The sequence below is a fragment of the Carettochelys insculpta genome, chromosome 4 (assembly GCF_033958435.1).
Source record: "Carettochelys insculpta isolate YL-2023 chromosome 4, ASM3395843v1, whole genome shotgun sequence".
Lineage (NCBI taxonomy): Eukaryota > Metazoa > Chordata > Testudines > Carettochelyidae > Carettochelys > Carettochelys insculpta.
In genome coordinates, this window is record NC_134140.1 from 29,714,277 (window position 1) to 29,732,821 (window position 18,545).

At 39.2% G+C, this 18,545-nt stretch overlaps 1 protein-coding gene across 5 annotated transcripts in view; it reads right to left on the minus strand.

Moving 5' to 3' along the window:
• The window catches only part of PROM1 (prominin 1), a 77,823-nt gene that overhangs the window by 16,050 nt on the left and 43,228 nt on the right, over window positions 1-18,545 (minus strand). For 4 of the 5 annotated variants that reach the window (XM_074991745.1, XM_074991744.1, XM_074991743.1 and 1 more), the window contains exons 5-15: window positions 16,630-16,750; window positions 13,909-13,972; window positions 11,350-11,439; window positions 9,486-9,703; window positions 8,923-8,997; window positions 7,015-7,078; window positions 5,458-5,617; window positions 4,302-4,454; window positions 2,853-2,976; window positions 1,871-1,974; window positions 1,370-1,454 (exon numbers count right to left, since the gene is read on the minus strand). In XM_074991745.1, coding sequence (XP_074847846.1) covers window positions 1,370-1,454; window positions 1,871-1,974; window positions 2,853-2,976; window positions 4,302-4,454; window positions 5,458-5,617; window positions 7,015-7,078; window positions 8,923-8,997; window positions 9,486-9,703; window positions 11,350-11,439; window positions 13,909-13,972; window positions 16,630-16,750 — 1,258 coding nt within the window. The remainder of the gene's footprint in view (window positions 1-1,369; window positions 1,455-1,870; window positions 1,975-2,852; window positions 2,977-4,301; window positions 4,455-5,457; window positions 5,618-7,014; window positions 7,079-8,922; window positions 8,998-9,485; window positions 9,704-11,349; window positions 11,440-13,908; window positions 13,973-16,629; window positions 16,751-18,545) is intronic. The other variant, XM_074991746.1, reaches the window with a different exon arrangement.

An 18,545-nucleotide genomic window follows, 5' to 3' on the forward strand; every position in this document is an offset into this window, starting at 1 on the left:
AATTGGCCAAATGCAAAGGGATCACCAATTGACCTGAAAAAGTCCTGTACCACATTTTAAAATGTAACAGAAAGGCCCCAGCCTGTTACACAACAAAAGACAACCACTAAACAGATTTGTGCTAACGGGCAGATGGGGCACTGAATTGCGATTCAGGAAATCAGGAGTTCTCTTCCAAGTTTGCCCCTGGATTGACATGAGACCTTGGGCCAGTCATTTCAGGTTTTTATGTCTTCATTTCCCCTCTGCCTCATGTATTGCTCATATGATCTTTCTAGACGTATTTTAGGTTAGTCAATTTTAAAGAGACCTAGCCATATCTTTTGGATGACAGGCAATAGGACGGACAGTATTTGACAATGCTGCTTAGTTGTAGATACTCTGATGTTGTAAAATATACAGTGCAGCTTTGCCCAAGTGCAGCTGTCTTTGTTCAATTGTATGATAGACACTTAAAGACTACATATGACAACTGGTTTGTGTGTGGTTCTCACTTTTGCTAGTGGTTCACTAGGATTCTGGGGGTCACCTCACACAGTATATATGAAAGTTTGGGTACTAGAAATCTAGCATATGGAAACTGCTGGCAATGAAGACACCAGGGGATGGCCTCTTGCTATGTGTAGGCACAATGCCTATCATAATGGAGCATTAATCCATTAGCCAGGGCTTCTAGAAGCTATTGCAATACAAATAAGTACTGCTGATTACAAGTACTGTCATCTAACTAGCTTTGGCCACTTCCAAAAAACAAGTTGAAAGAACTCATCTTTTCCTTCTCAAATTATATATGTTCTGACAGTTTGTGGGGACCATATAGAACAGCAATTTGTCTCTTTAGTCAGCTTCAAGTCTGGTTTCCTATCAAACTGAACTATGTCAGGATAGGGGCTTGCAATATGATGAGTGAGATGGCATGTTGTCTGTAACTCTTAAGAGAGTTCTCAGCATCTCCTGGAGAATGATAAACTTCGAGGTCTGCTTGTATGTAAAATAAAATAGAGTGTCAGATCTTAAGGCCAGAGGGGGACTATCAGATCATCTAATCCTGCATCCATATCTCACAAGCCACGAACACATCCCCTGCTACAGCCCACCTCCAGCAATGTTATGTTATAAATAAAGACAGAGCTCTCCATAACCCTGAATGGAAGAGTTCTACCAAGGTACTTATAAAAATAAGATGCTTTCTTCATATTAACCAGGGTTGAATGTTAGATTTCACAGGAAGGGTCAACTCCTCCCTCTTTCCCAACACATCTCAAGTACTGTTTTGCATTCAGGACACTGCAGCTGTCAGCTAATTTTTTAGAATCTCCCTCCACTCTCTCCAAAATTAGGATCACAATCACAAGCTTCCTTTACTTACCATGCTAATGTTCAGAAACTCACTGATATTGAAGAGATTTTCTAGGTGAAGTGTGGTATAAATTCCTTTGTTTTCTTTGCAGTCACTGTGAAAATAGATGATGCCTATATCAGTTTTAAAGCCACTGTTGGTGCTAGTTTTTAAATGATTAACAATGCCAACACATTTTAGGCTGGTCAATTTTTAAAAATTCCTAGCTGTATCTTTTGGATGTCACGAAATAGGAAGAGCAGTATTTGATAATACTCATTAGTTTTCAAGATTCTTGACACTGCAAAATACACAAAACAGATTGTCACTAGCACAGCTGCCTTTCTTCAAATTGTATTGCATTAAGTACCTGCAACAACTGGCTTAATGTGGTTCATTTCACATTTGCTAGTGATTCACTAGTACATTGGGGATTGCCTTATAGGTAAGGAACACACCAGGAATCACAAAAAGGAATGCATGCCGACAGCACTAAATCCTGGCCAATTTTTTTTTTTGTTTTTAAAATACCTGTAAACTTTCTCAAAGGTTAAATTAATATCTGGATTTTTAAGCACGATGCCAGAAAGGTAGTTTCGCCACTGCTGATTCAGTAAGTAGGGAGTATCCAACACCTAGAACAAAAGTGCATTGGAATTATTTATCATAATTCTACACTTCTAAATTCTGACATGCATTTGTTTATACAAGCCTTCCATATACATGAACACCTTGCCCTCAGTTTATCATCATCTGCTGGCTGGAGAAAGAAGCAGACACACAAGACCCAATGATCTCTTAGGAGCAGAAATTACAACAACATGTTATCAGAAGCTGCTGTGCTGTGGGCAGATTTATCTTAAGGGCAGGCAGACTGTATTTGCATTGCCATTCTCAGGATGGACCTACACATACCTGACTATCGACCGTGCTGCGGTTGAGCTCACCAAGTTCGACATTGCTGCTTATATTAAGATGCTGCAAAAATCGATCTCTGTGGGCTTGGCCTTTGACTCGGTGGGGGGGGGTGGGGAAGAGAGAAGACATTGGTGCGAGCCTGATGAGCTCCAATCTACACTAGGGATAAAAAAAGTCAATTCTAGCTATGCTAATGGCACAACTAGGAGCTGCATATCAGAAATCAACTTTCCACATTAGTGCAGATCAAGCCTCAACTGCAGATTCAACCAGGAAGATGACCAGCCTCTGCCTGAATAAGCACCAGGAAGCTCACATCATTACTGGGGTGTGTGTGTGTGTGTGTGTGTGTGTGTGTGTGTGTGTGTGTGTGTGTGTGTGTGTGTGTGTGTGTGTGTGTGTGTGTGTGTGTGTGTGTGTGTGTGTGTGTGTGTGTGTGTGTGTGTGTGTGTGTGTGTGTGGGGGGGGGGGGGGGGGGGAGAATGCCGTATCAGCACAAAAATTACAAACCACCTAAAGACCTGAGAGTTTGGTGTAGGTTTGGGTTGTTTTTTGGTTGGATGTTTTGTTTAATATTTTTAGCAAACAACTTCACCTTGAACAAAGTCCTGTCTTCAAAGGGTTCACAGACCAGTTTTTCTACATTTCCACCTGTAATAAAGGTGATAACCACTACGATCATCAGCACCCAGGAGAAAAGGAAACTGAATCCCACTCCCCTGAAAAAGAAAAATGTCTAGTGAGTTTAACAACATTGACATGCAGGCAATAGCTAAGCCAAAATTCAGTAACTGCAGCAAGGTGATGCAAAGACTGTTCCCAGTAGTGCTGAATCCAGCTAACTTATGAGATGCATGAAGAAATGTTCAGCAGGCACAGTGTGGCATCCTAGCTAACCTCCAGTGGAGGGCCAGGAAGGGCATCACCCTGCCCCAAATCCCCCTGGCTCTACCTCACCCACCTTCCTGGCCACAGCTACACTCCTGGCCAGGCTCCCAGACCCACCCTATGCCCTCTTGCCCCATTCCATATGCCCCTTCTCCTGGCCCTGGCCTCAGCCCCAAGGGAACAGTTTGGGAAGGGCATAGAAAGCGGTAAGTAGGGTTATTACCCTTAAATGTTTAGAGACCACTAAACTGCCAATCTGGACAGTTAGTCTGTAGCATGCTCTGTGTGTGTGTGTGTGTGTGTGTGTGTGTGTGTGTGTGTGTGTGTGTGTGTGTGTGTGTGTGTAATCTACTAGCTTGGGGACTATAGTGCTACTGGGTGGTCTCTGCTAAGTGCATATTTTATTTTACCCACTTTGAAATGGGAGTAGAATAAAGCCTGGAGGTCACAAGCAGGCTCTCTCATTACTTAGGTTGGAAGTACAGCACATTGCCTCTGAAGAGTTAATGCACTGCCTTTTTTATTAATTGAACAAAGCCTCTGATCTTCAAGAACAGCTGTGCAAGTTCCAGCTGTCCTCATCAAGAAGGATGGATTAAACCCAGTACAGTATTAGGATTCGTCAGGATAATTACCACCCACAGAGATCAGATAGAAAGAGTCCACATTCCCCTATTCTTCTGATAAAAATCTAATCTCTCTCAATACATATTTTTAGAGGAAAACTACAGATTCCCTTTGTAGTCTAAATACCTTCACCTTTGTCCCAGTTTTGCAATTCCCAAGTTGGTGTAAATGGATGTTTGTTAGCTATGATGCTCTCAAAACAGCTTAACATGTTTTGATCTTCCCACGTGATCCTCTAGCAAAAGAAACTGCTGTATATCAATGCCAACCTAATTCATCTTTTAAAAGTATCCCAAAGCCAGAACTTACTTACAGTCAGGCACTTAATTTTCAAACATTTAACCTGTATTTTTATCTTTAAATAAATTTCTCTCCTCAGTTGACCACCGTATATATTTACCAAGGTAACAAAGGCACCGCTCTTGAAAATAAACTTTCTACATTACAATATATAACTGCAAGAAATGTTTACATAATATTTTACTCATATTGGGTAAAAATAAAAAAAAAAAAAAAAAAACACACTCACGCCATGAGGAAATTGCCTCCAGTGTTTGAAATACAGCCTCTGGTTGTTGGAGAAGCATGTTTATCGTAACCACAGGTACCACATAATAGTCCAAGATAGTAGAATACCAGGATCAGAATCACCATGCAGCAGAGAATTAGACAAGCCAACCATCTAAAGAATCATTAGAGGCAGTTACAAGAATATGGCACATCACAATCCCAAAAAAAAAAAAAAAAAAAAAAAAAAAAAAAAAAAAAAAAATCCAATCACATGTATTACAGAAGAAATATCAAAGAGGGTGAAAATATTATGTGTGGGTGGGCAATAATTCAGAAGAGATCCATCTTTAACGTGTTAATAGCTTTTCAGAAAATTTGTGAACATGGATTTGTTATAGTGTTTCCAATTGCTCTTGTAATGTGTACTTGTCTGAAAATACACGTTATTTCATTTCATTACATATCTGAATGTTGTAGAATGATTGTTTAGATTTTTGGGGAAGGAACGGAATGAATGCACAGTTTGTACTTTGTACTGCTGGAATTACAAGAGATAACAGTTAATGGCATATAATCAGAAGCATGCAAGATTAGTTCATCTTTGGTAGGCAGTATTCTTTCCTTTCTACTCACAGAAGAGCTCTGCTCAAACATATGTAGAATTTATCCAACACAACTCCCCAACAATACTATTCATGCCACTCTCCAGCCTTCCTTTCATTTACTCCTAATTAGCTCTCCTCTCACCCTCCCCTTCAGTTAATTCCCTCTCATCTCCCCTTCTCTCTCTCGCCCTAGAAGGCATATGAAACACAAAATATTCTAAAAACAAAACTCCACAGCTAACCAAAAGAACACTGTTGAATTAACATATTTGCAAACCATCAATCTGCTTGCGTGTTACATTCCTTGTTCCCACCCTTTGTCTTGTCTAAATAGACTAATCTCTTTACAGACAAAGTTGCGGTCTTGGAATGCCCAACACAATCACAGCAGAGTCCCCACCACCAAATAAAAAAAATTACAACTTCACAATAGCATCAAGGCTATGCCATAGCTCAATCATCACACTTTCACAGTCCTGACACCAAAACAAAAAACAAAAAAAAAAAAAAATTATTTCAAAACACTCCTAGAAAGGTTTCCCCCTCCTACCTTAAGTAATATGTACTTACCTGTAGAAATCATACTGTTCCACTATTGGGAAATAATCCTGAACATAGGTCTCACTCTCAGTAAGATATATTGTAAAATCAGATAGGACCTTCTGTACAGGAAGCATTTTAGTGAAGCTAGTGATATTGGAACCGATGTATTCCAACAAATTTTTGATATCTGGAAAAGGAAGCATCGTGGGAATACATCAAATCCAGAAAAAGAGAAAGTTACATTCTACACACACCAAGTTAAAATGCTCATTCATTTCAGCCAGAATGTGCATGGAAGAATACTTGTCTTCATGGCTTGCTTGAGCAGGACAGGCAAACCACAAGGACTATTAGCTCTCAACAGAAGATAATGGCATTTTAAGAAACACATACCATAGTTTTAACATTCAACATAAAACAATGAAGGATGTTGAAGTCAAAGTTTTCTCTGCTGATTCATTTTAGAATGATTGTGTCTTTTTAAAATTCAACTAGCATAAATCTTCCGATTTTTGGTAATATAGCAAATAAGGCAATTGGATCCTACATTTATGAATGATGATTAGTAAGAAGTTTAAGATACTGTTTAAACATTGTTTCCTCTGACAAACAAGGTGAAAAATTACAAACAGGCAGAGCTAAAAGTTAGAATCCCCATCTTTAGGAAATATGTGTGTTAGATATAAAGCCCGTCCAATTAATCAGCAGCATTCTTCAAAAAAAAGTGTTTAATGAAATAGTATTTTGGTCTTCTCAATTTATGAGGGAACATGCCACTCTGTAGGCCTAATTTAAACAATTATATTTAGACGCACAAAGATCCTAAAATGTGTTATTCTATTACAATTTTTCGCCTCTATTTTAGCTTGATTTGTACCCTTTTACTCAGTTATCCTAAGAAACACCAACCCACTAAAATAACGAAAGACTCCCTGGTTTTATGCAAATTCACAACTTCTCCAAAGGGGTATTTTTGCATTTAGAGTTCCTCAATGAAAAAAATCTTAGAAAACTTTGACTCTTTTTAGACATGGGTCACACAGTATGCCAAGTTTAAATACATACTGTGTCTTGATTGACAAACTTACAAGGAACAGCTGTTAATATTGGCAGAACAGGTCCCCAGTGCAAGAACAAAAATTAAAATAGGATTAGTATACACATTCATATAATAAATGTACTACACGTTACTCTTTAAAATGTAAGTCAATTTAACTTCAGAGTTTGGGTACTTAAAAAGATAGTGTTAAAATATATGTAAGGCATGTGTTTACCCACTAAGATTTCATCTAGATTAGAATACCCCATGTGCCATTTAAATGTCAAGATTTCACTTGCAAGCCAGTAGTTGTCTATGAAACAATGCACACATTACATGTTTTATTCTTAGATTTAATTATGAGCCAATACCACTGCCAACGGTAGTCTGTCTATAGAAATGTGAACTAATTTTATAGTTAAACTTTGATAGCATTTTCTGAGACATCACCAATAAATAGGATACAAAAATGTAACACTAGGAAAGGAGCGATATTAATGTTATGCTCTAGAAGACAAACAAAATAGAAAATATATCAGTTCTACCTGATAGGATGTTCTTGGTTTGGTTCACCACCAAATCTGGAGTATCATTAAAGGCGCCATAACCCTAAAATAAATGCCAAGTGTTAAAAGAATCTCAAAGCCGAATTGCTCACATCTGTTTTTCCTAGGATAAAAGAGCTAATATTATACACATCACATCTCATCTGGTAGGTCAAACAAGTGTGTCGCTCATTGAAAGAGCAAAATACTACAGGAAAGCTGAATGAGTGTATCTACCTGAAAGGCTTTTAAAATCAATCCAAGTACTCCACCTGAATGAGTGGAGTAAAGCCTGAGGTGACAGTCACACTTCAAATTAAGTCTGTATTGGAAATGAAATTGATCTGAAGAAGTAGGTCTGTCCCATGAAAGCTCATCACCGAATAGATCATTTTGTTAGTCTTTAAAGTGCCACATTTCTGCTGCTTTGTTTTGCTGGAGTACAGACTAATGCAGCTGCCTCTCTGTTACCTCAGATTAAGGGCAGAGTAAACACTGGATTATAATTTTCATTTACTGGCCTCCAGGTGATGATCCAGGGTTTACCACTGTGAATGCTCTGGCAAGCACTCTGAACTCCAATATACTTCAGCCAAGTGAGCAGGAAAAGCCCTGGGGAACTTCTGACGTGCACTGGAGCGGCGTGGAGAGCTCACCAGCTAAGCTTAGCATGCATGTCCAGGTCACAAACTCCTCCAGCATGGAGCATAGAGGAGACAGTGGATCTGATTGCTGCTTGGAGGGCAGTGTCTGGGGGTGTGTAGGCAAAGATCCAAAGTAGCAAAAGAAACACTGGTACCTATGAACAAAATCACACAGTGGTGAATAAGGGCTACACTAGGGAGACACAGCAATGCCATGTGAAAAGAGAGCTTAGACAAGTGTATCACTGGACAAGGCTGGTTCTAAACCACAGACTTGAGGCTGACAACACACGCCCATAACCACCCACAACAATGTTTTAATCCCATGAGGCATTGGGACTGTAGCCCAGAATTTCAATCTGCTGCAGGGACAGCTACCCATAACATATCACTGAGTCAATGCAACCCTTGGCAGTGAGGGCATGCTCTGTTGAGCAGTCACCTAGTGGGTATATATTAAAAAAGAAAAAAAATTGCACATTAAATCAGATGCTCAAAAGTCAAATTAAAGAAAATTGACCTAATTTTGTAGCGTAGACATGCCTTTAGGACGCAAGCATATATTGTCAGTAAACAATGCTGAAATGCTGAACACCTGCAGAGTCTACTCCCTCTCAGAACACTCCCCGGCAAAGTGTTGAGACTGGTGAGCAGAACCACCAGCCAAGAAAGAGAAACAACACTGACACTTATGCTAGAATTTCAGTACTTTTCCCTCAGGCCTTTATGTTAGGGTAACAAAGGATTACAAACCCTCTGCTCCCCAAAGTTGCTCAAAATAGTTGGTGCCAATTTTCAGTGAACTTTGAAGCATTTTAACCAGATGGGAAGGGAAAAGCACCTTTCACTCTGCTCCTCCTCACTCTGACCATCCATGTCACAAGCAGGAGTCTGGATTAACTCTCATTCAATGAGACTGGAGAACTGCTTTTTCTATTTTGTATCAGGAGCCCTGATGCAAAGGTTCCTAGGCTTTAACATTTGAAAAGCTATAACATGTCAGCTGACCAGGTTTCTGTCTCTGTTTTTAGAGAATACTTTTTAGTAGATGACGTTAATTATGGATGCACAGTGTTCTGAAGATGTAAAGCCTTAATTAAGTAAGTATTACACATAAATATTAAAATGTGACCCAATACTGGGACAGCTAAGAGAGAAACCTGCCAAGAAATGGTAAGACAGAGATATTCCTGCTTGGGAAAGCCAAGGACAAAGGTCATGTTCCATCACCCTATCCTACCACTGAATGTGCCAAGAAATGTACCTTTTGAACCAGACTGGAAAGGTCTATTTTAAGGACGTCATTGACTCTGGCAAGCTGTGTGCTCACACCTGGCAACTAGGATGGAAAAAATATGAGTTGAATTAGACCACCACATATACTGACAAGGGATGAGCAAACTTCTTACATAACATACAATCCAAATCCTAATATAATACAAAACTGACTGATACATTGGTTATGTTCAGATGAAAAAGACACCCTTTTAGCACTTGTAAGAAAGTATGCTGAATGTAAACACTTAATCAGTATATAAATGTAAATACACAACAGTAACATTTTTAATGAGATGGAAGAGCCTGAGACCCAAACAGCTGATCATGCTGTGCCCCCACTTAGGAAATTTCACCCCCGTCTGACGTCTCTACCTTCCTTTCTAATGCATGCAACTTGAAAGCAGCGATTGAAACTGTGTCGATGAAGCAATGCAGAAATAGACACATTTTGCCACACAATTTTTTCCACAAATTGAGCTGAATCAGAAGATTATTAGTTGAGCTAATCCAATAAATTACACTACAAAACATTGAAAAATATTTCCTTACCCCACTGAAGTTTGCATTGATATTCAATTGATGTAACGAATTTCTGATAACATTGCAAGTTGAAGCAGCTTGAGCAGCAGAGCATGCAGAGTCATTGAGTGTGTTGGTCAGGTGTATTTTAACATCAGTCAGGTTAGCATGCAGCCTCTCAGTACCTTCCTGCAAAATCTCCAGAGAGACACTCACATTTTCCAATGCCTCCTTTGTTTCTTTGATTGCTGTCATAATACAAAGATTTTAAAAGCAAGTTTTATTTAGAAGACAGTCTAGTTACTTCGCAAGATTCATATGTTTAACTATAAAAACCAAATCTATTGCACCAGAAGACATACTGCAAATAAAAGTATGGCATATTGTTCTAGCACAGGCCAAAAGTACGTAATTTTTACCAGGATTCCACCCACCCAAAATATATCCCTTGTGCTCTGTTTCGTTCACTAGTTTTGGTGGATTGCAACACAACGAAATACAAGACCACTGTTTCAACATCATATGCCAGTACAAGTAGGTCAAATCGTTAGCAAAAAACGCAGACCCCTTTTTTTGCAAGTTTAGTACGCTATGTTCTGAATTTCTATTACTACCATACACCTGCGGCACATCACTGAACTAGGAGTTTCAAACAAACAGAACATGTTGTATCAGCCAATACTAGTGCTGGTTCAACATTTTCTGCTTCTAGATCTCAGCCCAGTCATTCCATACCAATGAAGTGCTGAACAGAAGAGTAATAGACAAACAGATACAGCTAAAAATGCACACGAAAGTGCACAGAATGAACCACACTTCACACAACACACAAGATTTTGTCAAGTCTTTTACCTTTGATAGCCCTTTCCACTTTGACTTCAAGCCAAACAGAAAAATAAAGCAAAGAAAGGAGAATGATAATGGGTGATGAGAAAGGGGTCCGGTGATGTGTGCAAACAGTTTCATGTGCATGGTAGAGTAAAAAAAAATAAAGTGATGAAGTTCATTTTTACTTTTGTATGTACAACTGCACCACTTAAAGTCCTGAATTAGCAATCCTGCACAGAACAAAAACTGTTCAAATCATCCTTATAATGGACAAGTCACCGAATCAAGTGTTACTAATTCCCAAAGCATATGTAAATCAAGAAATGTTAGTTGCTGCCATCTTGACAATACCCTAGGCAAATATTTTAACTTAATGATGCTAGTCCATGCAAAGAGCAGCCACGCATCTACGACAAAGGAACAGAGTATGACCTGTCTGAGAACCAGAAACTACTACTCAGTTACAATTCACAACACATTTGTATGTTTCCTAATCAGACTTTTCCCACAAGAAGAGTACATCTGGCAACAAAATACATTTTCAAATGATGAGAAATTCATTGCAAAGAGCCAGCTGAATAAGCTCAAAACCTTGCATACAATGGATCAATCCACTGTCTAACTCTGCTGTCTGAACTCACTACCACTAACTTCCATAAACCACTGGTACTACTAAAAGAGGTAAAGATAGGACTTTACCTAGCAAAAACTAGGATTCAAAGAGGCTTATAAATACCCAGAAGGTTTTGCATCCTTCAGTGTGAAAGTTCACAGATAAATCTCTTTATAAAACAGAAAGGTACTAGGATGCATATTCTGAGAAAAAGAATGACAGCTGCTGCCAGCAGAATAGTGCTCTTTCTTCTGTAATGGGACCACGCCTTTCCCTCCCGCCCCCAGGCATGCACAAAAAACTCTCAGTTCACTTGATAAGAGTCACTGCCCAGAAAAGAACTCCACCTGTAGACTGATTACAAAAATATATAAACTTGTGAAATGGGGAGAGGGCATCTGTCTGAACAATGAAATAGCAGGTTAACAAATAAAAGCAGAGATATGCATTTACCTCCTGCCATTGTTAGAACTGAATCGAGTGCAGGACGCACTTCTTTCCCAAACCGCTCATGAACTCTGCTGCCAAGCAATGGCCCAACGTCTGTGGTACAAGAAAGTGAAAAAACATAGTAATGCACTCATGTATCACTGCCTATGGGAACAAGTATCTTGTATCGGTTTTTTTTTTTTTGTTTTTTTTTTGTTGTTGTTGTTTTTTTTTTTTTTTTTACCAATTACAATAAAATTCGCACGCAAAACAAAAAAAAACAAAAAAAAAAATCAAAGTTCAGTGCAAGAGGACCCCACTGCTCACATCATCTTAGGCAACACTTACCTCTAGGACTTACGGGATTAAGAAATATATCAAAAAGGGAATGAGGTCTACTTATTAGTGCCTGATGTGGGAAAGTGAAGGCACTCTAGCAATGCAACAATAAGCCAGAAATGCATGCTCCAGTATTGCTTTTTGTTATCACAGCCACTTAACTTTAGTTAAAAAAATCAGAACACACTAAGAAAAGTCCAGCATTTCACAGTGAATATGGGACAACCTTTACTAGGAACTAAATTTCATAGTGACTGAGAAATAGGGAAATTGATTCTTTGGATCCTTCTCTCCCTCCTTTCCCCCAAAAGCTCCACCTGTGTTCTTAGAAGACATTCCCAGCTTGACAAATCCCAGCTGGGATGGCTTAGTTGTGGTTGATCCTGCTTGAAGCAAGGGCTGGAAGGGACCTCAGGAGGTCATCTAGTCCAGCCCCATGACTCTATGATTCCCAAAGATTTTTCAAATTTTCGCTCAATCTTAGATTTTGTACTTCTGCTGATCATTGCAGTAACTATTTTCCACAAAAAATAGATGGGCTCTAGTGATGTCCCTAGTGAACTTCATGGAGTCTGGCTTTTCTCCATATCCTGGAGATAGAAAGCTCTGAGGGAAGGTTTTCTTTTTTTCCTTTGGAGGTGGGGGGTAGGTTTGGCAGGCCATGTCAGGGGTATATGGCATGGGCATATCCAAGTTAGTTAACCATGTCAATTTTAAGGTTGAAAGGCTTCATTAAGTTTTCACTGTTTCCTGAAAGCAGTCAGAAGCTGGATTTGTCTACAGTCCTCTGAAATGTCATTCCACCACTGTGGTCCTCATCAGCAGCTCCCCACACACTTTGTTCTGGCTTTTCACCATTGCCCAAGAGAAGTACAACTTTCTTGGTGGCTTGCAGATGGAGATGTGGTCTCTTACGTAACTGGAGCCTGACCTGCTGACTTTTCTGAAAATAAAGACCTGGGCCTTAAACTCACAATGGAAGTAGACACTCAGTTTAGTCTCTGCAACCTCAAGAGCACAGAAAGCCATAGATGAGTGCTGAACATGCAGACAGCACTTTTAAATTATCTTCCAAAAGATATCTTCCCATGTACAACCACCTCTAACACTATCATTCTGTCACTAGAGAAGATCTGTATGTAGCTATTTACAGAAAGGTAGCTGTGTGTTTCTTCACAAAACAAAACAGCAGTCCTTTAGCACTTTAAAGATTCACAAAATTTATTAGAGGATGAGCTTTCGTGGGACAGACCCACTTCAGATCTGGAAAATTCTGATAAATGACTGAGATGAAGAGGATTTAACAGTAAGAAAAATGTGGAAAAACTGATGAATCAGCTAGATAGGACAGAAGCAGGGGATGGTGGGGGGAGAAAAACACTAAGTATTTTTCTTTCCTCCCCTCATCTTGCTGATTCATTAGTTTTTTTTTTTTTAAATATTTCTGTTAAATCCTCTCTTTCTTGGTTATTATTTAAATCACAATTTTTCAGCTCTGAAGAAGTGGGCCTGTCCCATAAAGCTCATCACCTAATAAATTATTTTGTTAGGTCTTTAAAGTGCTACAGGACTGCTCTTTTGTACTGCACATAGCTAGCCTCTCTTTAATTGGAGGCACTGAAGTAAAAGGCTTGAATAAAAAGCCATATTTTTTCAATTAAAAGGTACAGAAAGGTCACCAGGTGACAACTGTATTGCAAAGAAAAAGGGAAAACAGCCACTACTTTTAAGTTTCATGATCTGTGCTTTTCAAGCAACAGTTATAAACTAATTCTCTTGCTCCAACAAATATCAGAAAGTTTTATAAAATGTCAATAAGTATCTCTCACCGTGTCTATATGATGGGTACTATTAGAATGCCAAGAACACTGAACATAGAACCTGACTTGACTAAGCGCCAACATAACCTGAACTGCAGCCTGGAGCCATGTTGCTTGGCACCTTATCCTAAAGAAAAGCTCTCTCTGAAACCATCCAGTATTAGTAATTAATAATTTTTGCCTTTGAGGTCAGCATTCTGACTTAAAATGAAAGTTATTTAATAAATAATGTACTTTACTGTTTAGAAAAATGAATGTCATACCACACCTATGACATTCTTCCTGAAGAATATTTTAGTCTTATTAATCTGGGATTCTGGTTAAAAACAACATGACTTTTGTGTTAAAAGCCATTTGTGAGCTGTTCAGTGAACTCTATGCCAAATACATAACAGACTTAGCTAATAAAAATGGTAGTGCTTACTATTAAGGTCAGAGAGTGCTTTGTTCTTGGTAGTGTTGTACTGGCTCACCAAATAGTCAATTTGCTGAAAGGTTAAAAAAATATTTTTAGTGAACAAACAAACAGTGACCATCCACATACATACATACATACATATTTAGCTGTAATACCCCAAAACTCTTAAATCCTGCCATAAATATTTTAAGCTGCTAACCAAATATATTTAATCCTTCTAAAGTACAATTCTCTTTAATAGCGTGATGCTTAATTGGGAAGTCTCCTAGGGAGCAGATTTAAACCTCAATGATAATTAAAAGCAGCAATTACTGCTTCCTCAGAATTCCTTCAAATAATTTAGTATATCCAGGGTCTTGTGCATCTCTTTTTCATGCTAGTTCTACCCTTTTGGTTATCTAAATGTTTCCTACTTCCTTCACTGTGATATAGGCACAATGTGTATGAACGGCTTCAAACACTGCTTGTCCTTCACATGCTACACTATTTGCAAGCACTTCTATTGTTGTCCATTGGAAGGGAAGTGGCTGCCCTCTTCCAATCACAGACTGTGCTCTTCACCAATTACATGGTTCTGCCCAGTGACAATTTGGGTTCTGCGTTACCCCAGACAGCAGCGTTATTCTGATAAGGTCTTTTTACATTTCTTTTTGTTGTTGTTTGCATCTCTCTTGGCTTATACCTTCAAATATTCAGTATGGTAAATATGTCACAAAAGTAGTAGTGACTAACTGGCCAAAATCAACATGCAATACATGAAATGATTTGTGCCTGCTCAAGATTATGGTTCTTCCTCTTTTAACAACATACCCTGGTTTTCTAGGCTCTGAAGTCTGCAGAAGAGGCTAATTTAAACAGCCCTTGACAGGAAAGCTATGGATTCCAAAACATCACAAGCCAAAGTGGCATTTATATGACTAGCAAAACAAGTATAAAATATTCTAGGGGATAAGGGTATGAGTTGATGTCATTAGCAGACAAAATGTTAGCTGCACTGAAATGGGATGTTGACAGTGCAATAATTATATTGTCTGCAAACCATTTATGACAACATCTGAGGACTTGACATCTTTATCAAATATTCTATATGCTATGCACTTACTGCTGATTGGACATGTTAAGTTATATACAATCTCAAGTCTGCAATCAAATGGATTCTATATTACTGGCAACACACTCGAGAGTCTTACTATTATACTAAACAATTTCTGGGATTAGCAGTCGGTAAGGGTAGGGTTAGGATGTAAAAGGTGTCTGGCACTACAAAGCAACATATTAAGAAAAGTCTCGAAAAGACAATGGATAGCATTTAGTTATGCAGAGGAAACTAAATATTAGGTAAAACACATGCAACTGAAGCTTTGAGGAATTTCTGCAGCTTTCATGAGCATTCTGCCATTAATATTTAGTGAAACAGTACTTTAGCTGTCATTAATTGTGTAGATATTTCACGTACACCTTAGGAAACAGGACAGATTTTATACTCTGATTTCCTCCAGTGAGCACCCAGCCAATTGTGATGGATGAAAGTGGGAAGTGGAAGAGTTCTAGGTGTAACAAGGTCACAGACACCTATGTCAGTTTCAACTCAAAATTATGGTAGGCTTTGGAAAGTAACTCCATGGCATAAACCAAAGTTTCACTATTCAACCTCATCTTTCCTTTCCTGTATCTACCCCAAGTGCTCTGGCACAACATTGTACTTACATACATACATTTTAGGGGCAAAAAGTGAATAACATACCCAGGTATGGAACGAATTAAGTGGTAGATGGAGATTTCCATTCACACCACATAGTCCAGGACAAGGCTGGAATGTTGGAGGTGTTTTCCTGAATCTCCAATCTCTCACCTTACCACAAAGCTCTCAGTCAACAGAAAAGCAGTTCATGCTCTATGACCAATCCTGAAGGTGGTCACTTCAGCCACAGCTGAGATAGTGTTATGTAAGACAGTGTTATCTTGACTGGCTCTGTCAAAACGTTAGCTACCTGTAAGAAGTGGGATATCTGTTTGCTTTCCACATGGCTTTGTTTGTTTGTTTTTTAAAACAAAAATTGATTTTTCAACTTGCAATGAATCAGGCTCCACACAAGGGAAAAGCTACCATATCAAGTTCTCTAACAGGAAGTCATCTCTCAGAGAAAGTCATACAGAGAAGCATTTGGAGGACTCTGTTTAACTTGCCAAGGAACTGTGATGCCATTATGGATACTATAAATTCATGTTTGGTATGCCTCCATATACTCAATAAAAGGTGTTCAACAAAAAAAAAAAGACTACAGGTCATTAGAGGATAATGGGATATAGAAAAAAAGTGATGTATGTATGGCACAGTTGCCCATGCATACCTTTATAAGAATTGCCAAAAAGCAGGATATTTCCCTTAAAAAAAAAAAAAAAAAAATTCTCTCCTTGGCAACACACAATGCAGCAACAGAAAAAAGGCAAAAGGAGTTTCACATTACTATACGGCACCTTATTTGTTCAAAGGTTGATTCACAACACTAACTGCTAGATATTTATTAACGTACGATAAATCCTTTATCTTGTCTGGTGCACTATATTTTGTGCAATTGCGAACCAGAGCAATGATGGGCACCCATAAGGGAAATATGGTTTGTTGCATGCTTCATTAAATACCAAATAAGAAGAAACACTTTCAGAATACTTGTCTTACACATACAACCCCCTATATAAAGAAAGAAAAAGAAAGAATCTCTTTACCCCTGGAGTGTCATTGAGGAAAATTCTTAGGTCTTTAAAATTACTGTGCACCAGCTTCTTTGCTCCCCGGACTTGACTTGTCAAATGCTGGTTTGCACCATAAGCACAAAGGACACCAACACTATAAACAGAAAGGTAAGAGATATTACTTTCCTATTGCAACTACCAAAAACCAGCCAATTAAGTGAGGGGGGAAAAAAGAAACATTTAGCTGGACAGGGGAATTCCTGCAGACAAATATTTCCTTTTAATATAAATTCTCTTTTTCAATCACTAGGTGGCAGTGGGGAATTAACTAAGATTTGATACACTACTAATTTTCTATGTTTAATACAGAAACAACATGAACCCAGAAGTCTTCAAAAGATATATTTACAGCACTGCAGTTGTTAAAAAGACCCACACAATTTATACAATATAGCCAACAATAGGTTTTAGTATATTTTCAAAAAACCTAATATTTATGAAGGCTAACATTTTCAATATTAAACATTAGTCCTGACATCTACAAGAACACAGTTGGAAAAACTACTACAAGGAATTATACATGAAACATGGTTTTAAATTAGAATTACTTAACACTAATTTTTCCACTATAGTTGCAATCTTCCAAATAGTTACATATACTTGACAGCAAAAATTCTAACTAACTGCAATGGAGTTAGTCATGTGCTTAAAATTAAAAGGATGCCCACAGAGTTTGCAGACCTTGGGCCATAGGGAAAAAACTATAAAAATATGAAAGATGGGTGGCAGGAGAGTTTCAAATCACAGTTTGGCCATTATGATTACACAACTCTAATTTCAACCACATGAATCTGTAAATATTGTAAAATATGGTAACTAGAAGTCCACAACAAGCTTATGAGTTCTCAGATTATAAAAATATTCAATTTTTCATTAACTAGGTTTACCAGTTGCCAAAGTGAAACTTAAAAAATCCCTGTAATTATTTAACCCCTATTCTGCTCCTCTTAAGACTGGATTGCTGCTCTTTTAGGCTAGGAGCCACACTCCAATGCACAAGGGAACACAGTGGTGTCAAGAGACCATCTCTATAGCAGGCGGGGAAACAAACCCACTTTGCAAGTTAAAAATTAAAACCCCAAACTTCAGGACAGATGTCACCATCTGACATCTGACCATGATCAAATCACAGGTGTAACATACCTCCCTATAGGAAACATTGCTTAAGTAGGTAGGCAGTTACCTTCAGCCCTGCCTGCAGTTTCTGGATGGTCTTAAGGTGCAACCCAAGCATGTCGAACATGCAGTGGGCTGCAAGCAGCCTGATCTTATTTTTTTCGTGGCTTGCAACTACCTGGTCACTGGACCCCAGGCTGGTGACACTTGCACCACTCAGTACAGCCCCTACCCAGGCGGAATACGGGTGTGGAGTCCATGCCCAGCACCACAGATTGACAGCCTCGAGCAGCCCCCACAACTCCTCCTGGTGGGGGTGGGGCATAGCAGGGCTTAGCCTGTCCACACCTTCCCAGACGCTCACCCGTTTGTCTTGCTGCCACAACTATCCCCCAGTCAGGTCCCGCACACCAGCTGTAGGCTGATGGTGTCAGTCACTGTACTCTGCAGGTAAGTGCTAATTGGCTCTCACAAGAGCAGTGAAGACCAGTTGGTTCTTGTGAGGATTCAGGCCATGCTGGTGGCAGTGGGTGATGGCTGAGCCACGAGGAGGCAACCAGTTCCATGCGGAGACAGGGACAGTGGGTGGTGCTGCTGCAGCATGGTGACTTGCACAGTCACCTGCCCACACCTCCCTCAGATGCTCCTGGTGGGGGCTTGGCTCCGTGGCTGACGCACCCGGGCTGCCCACAGCAGTGTCTGAGCAGCTGCATCTTTGTGGTGCCAGCACGATCCCCTTCCACCCAGCCGTGCCAGGCCCCACGTAGCCATTC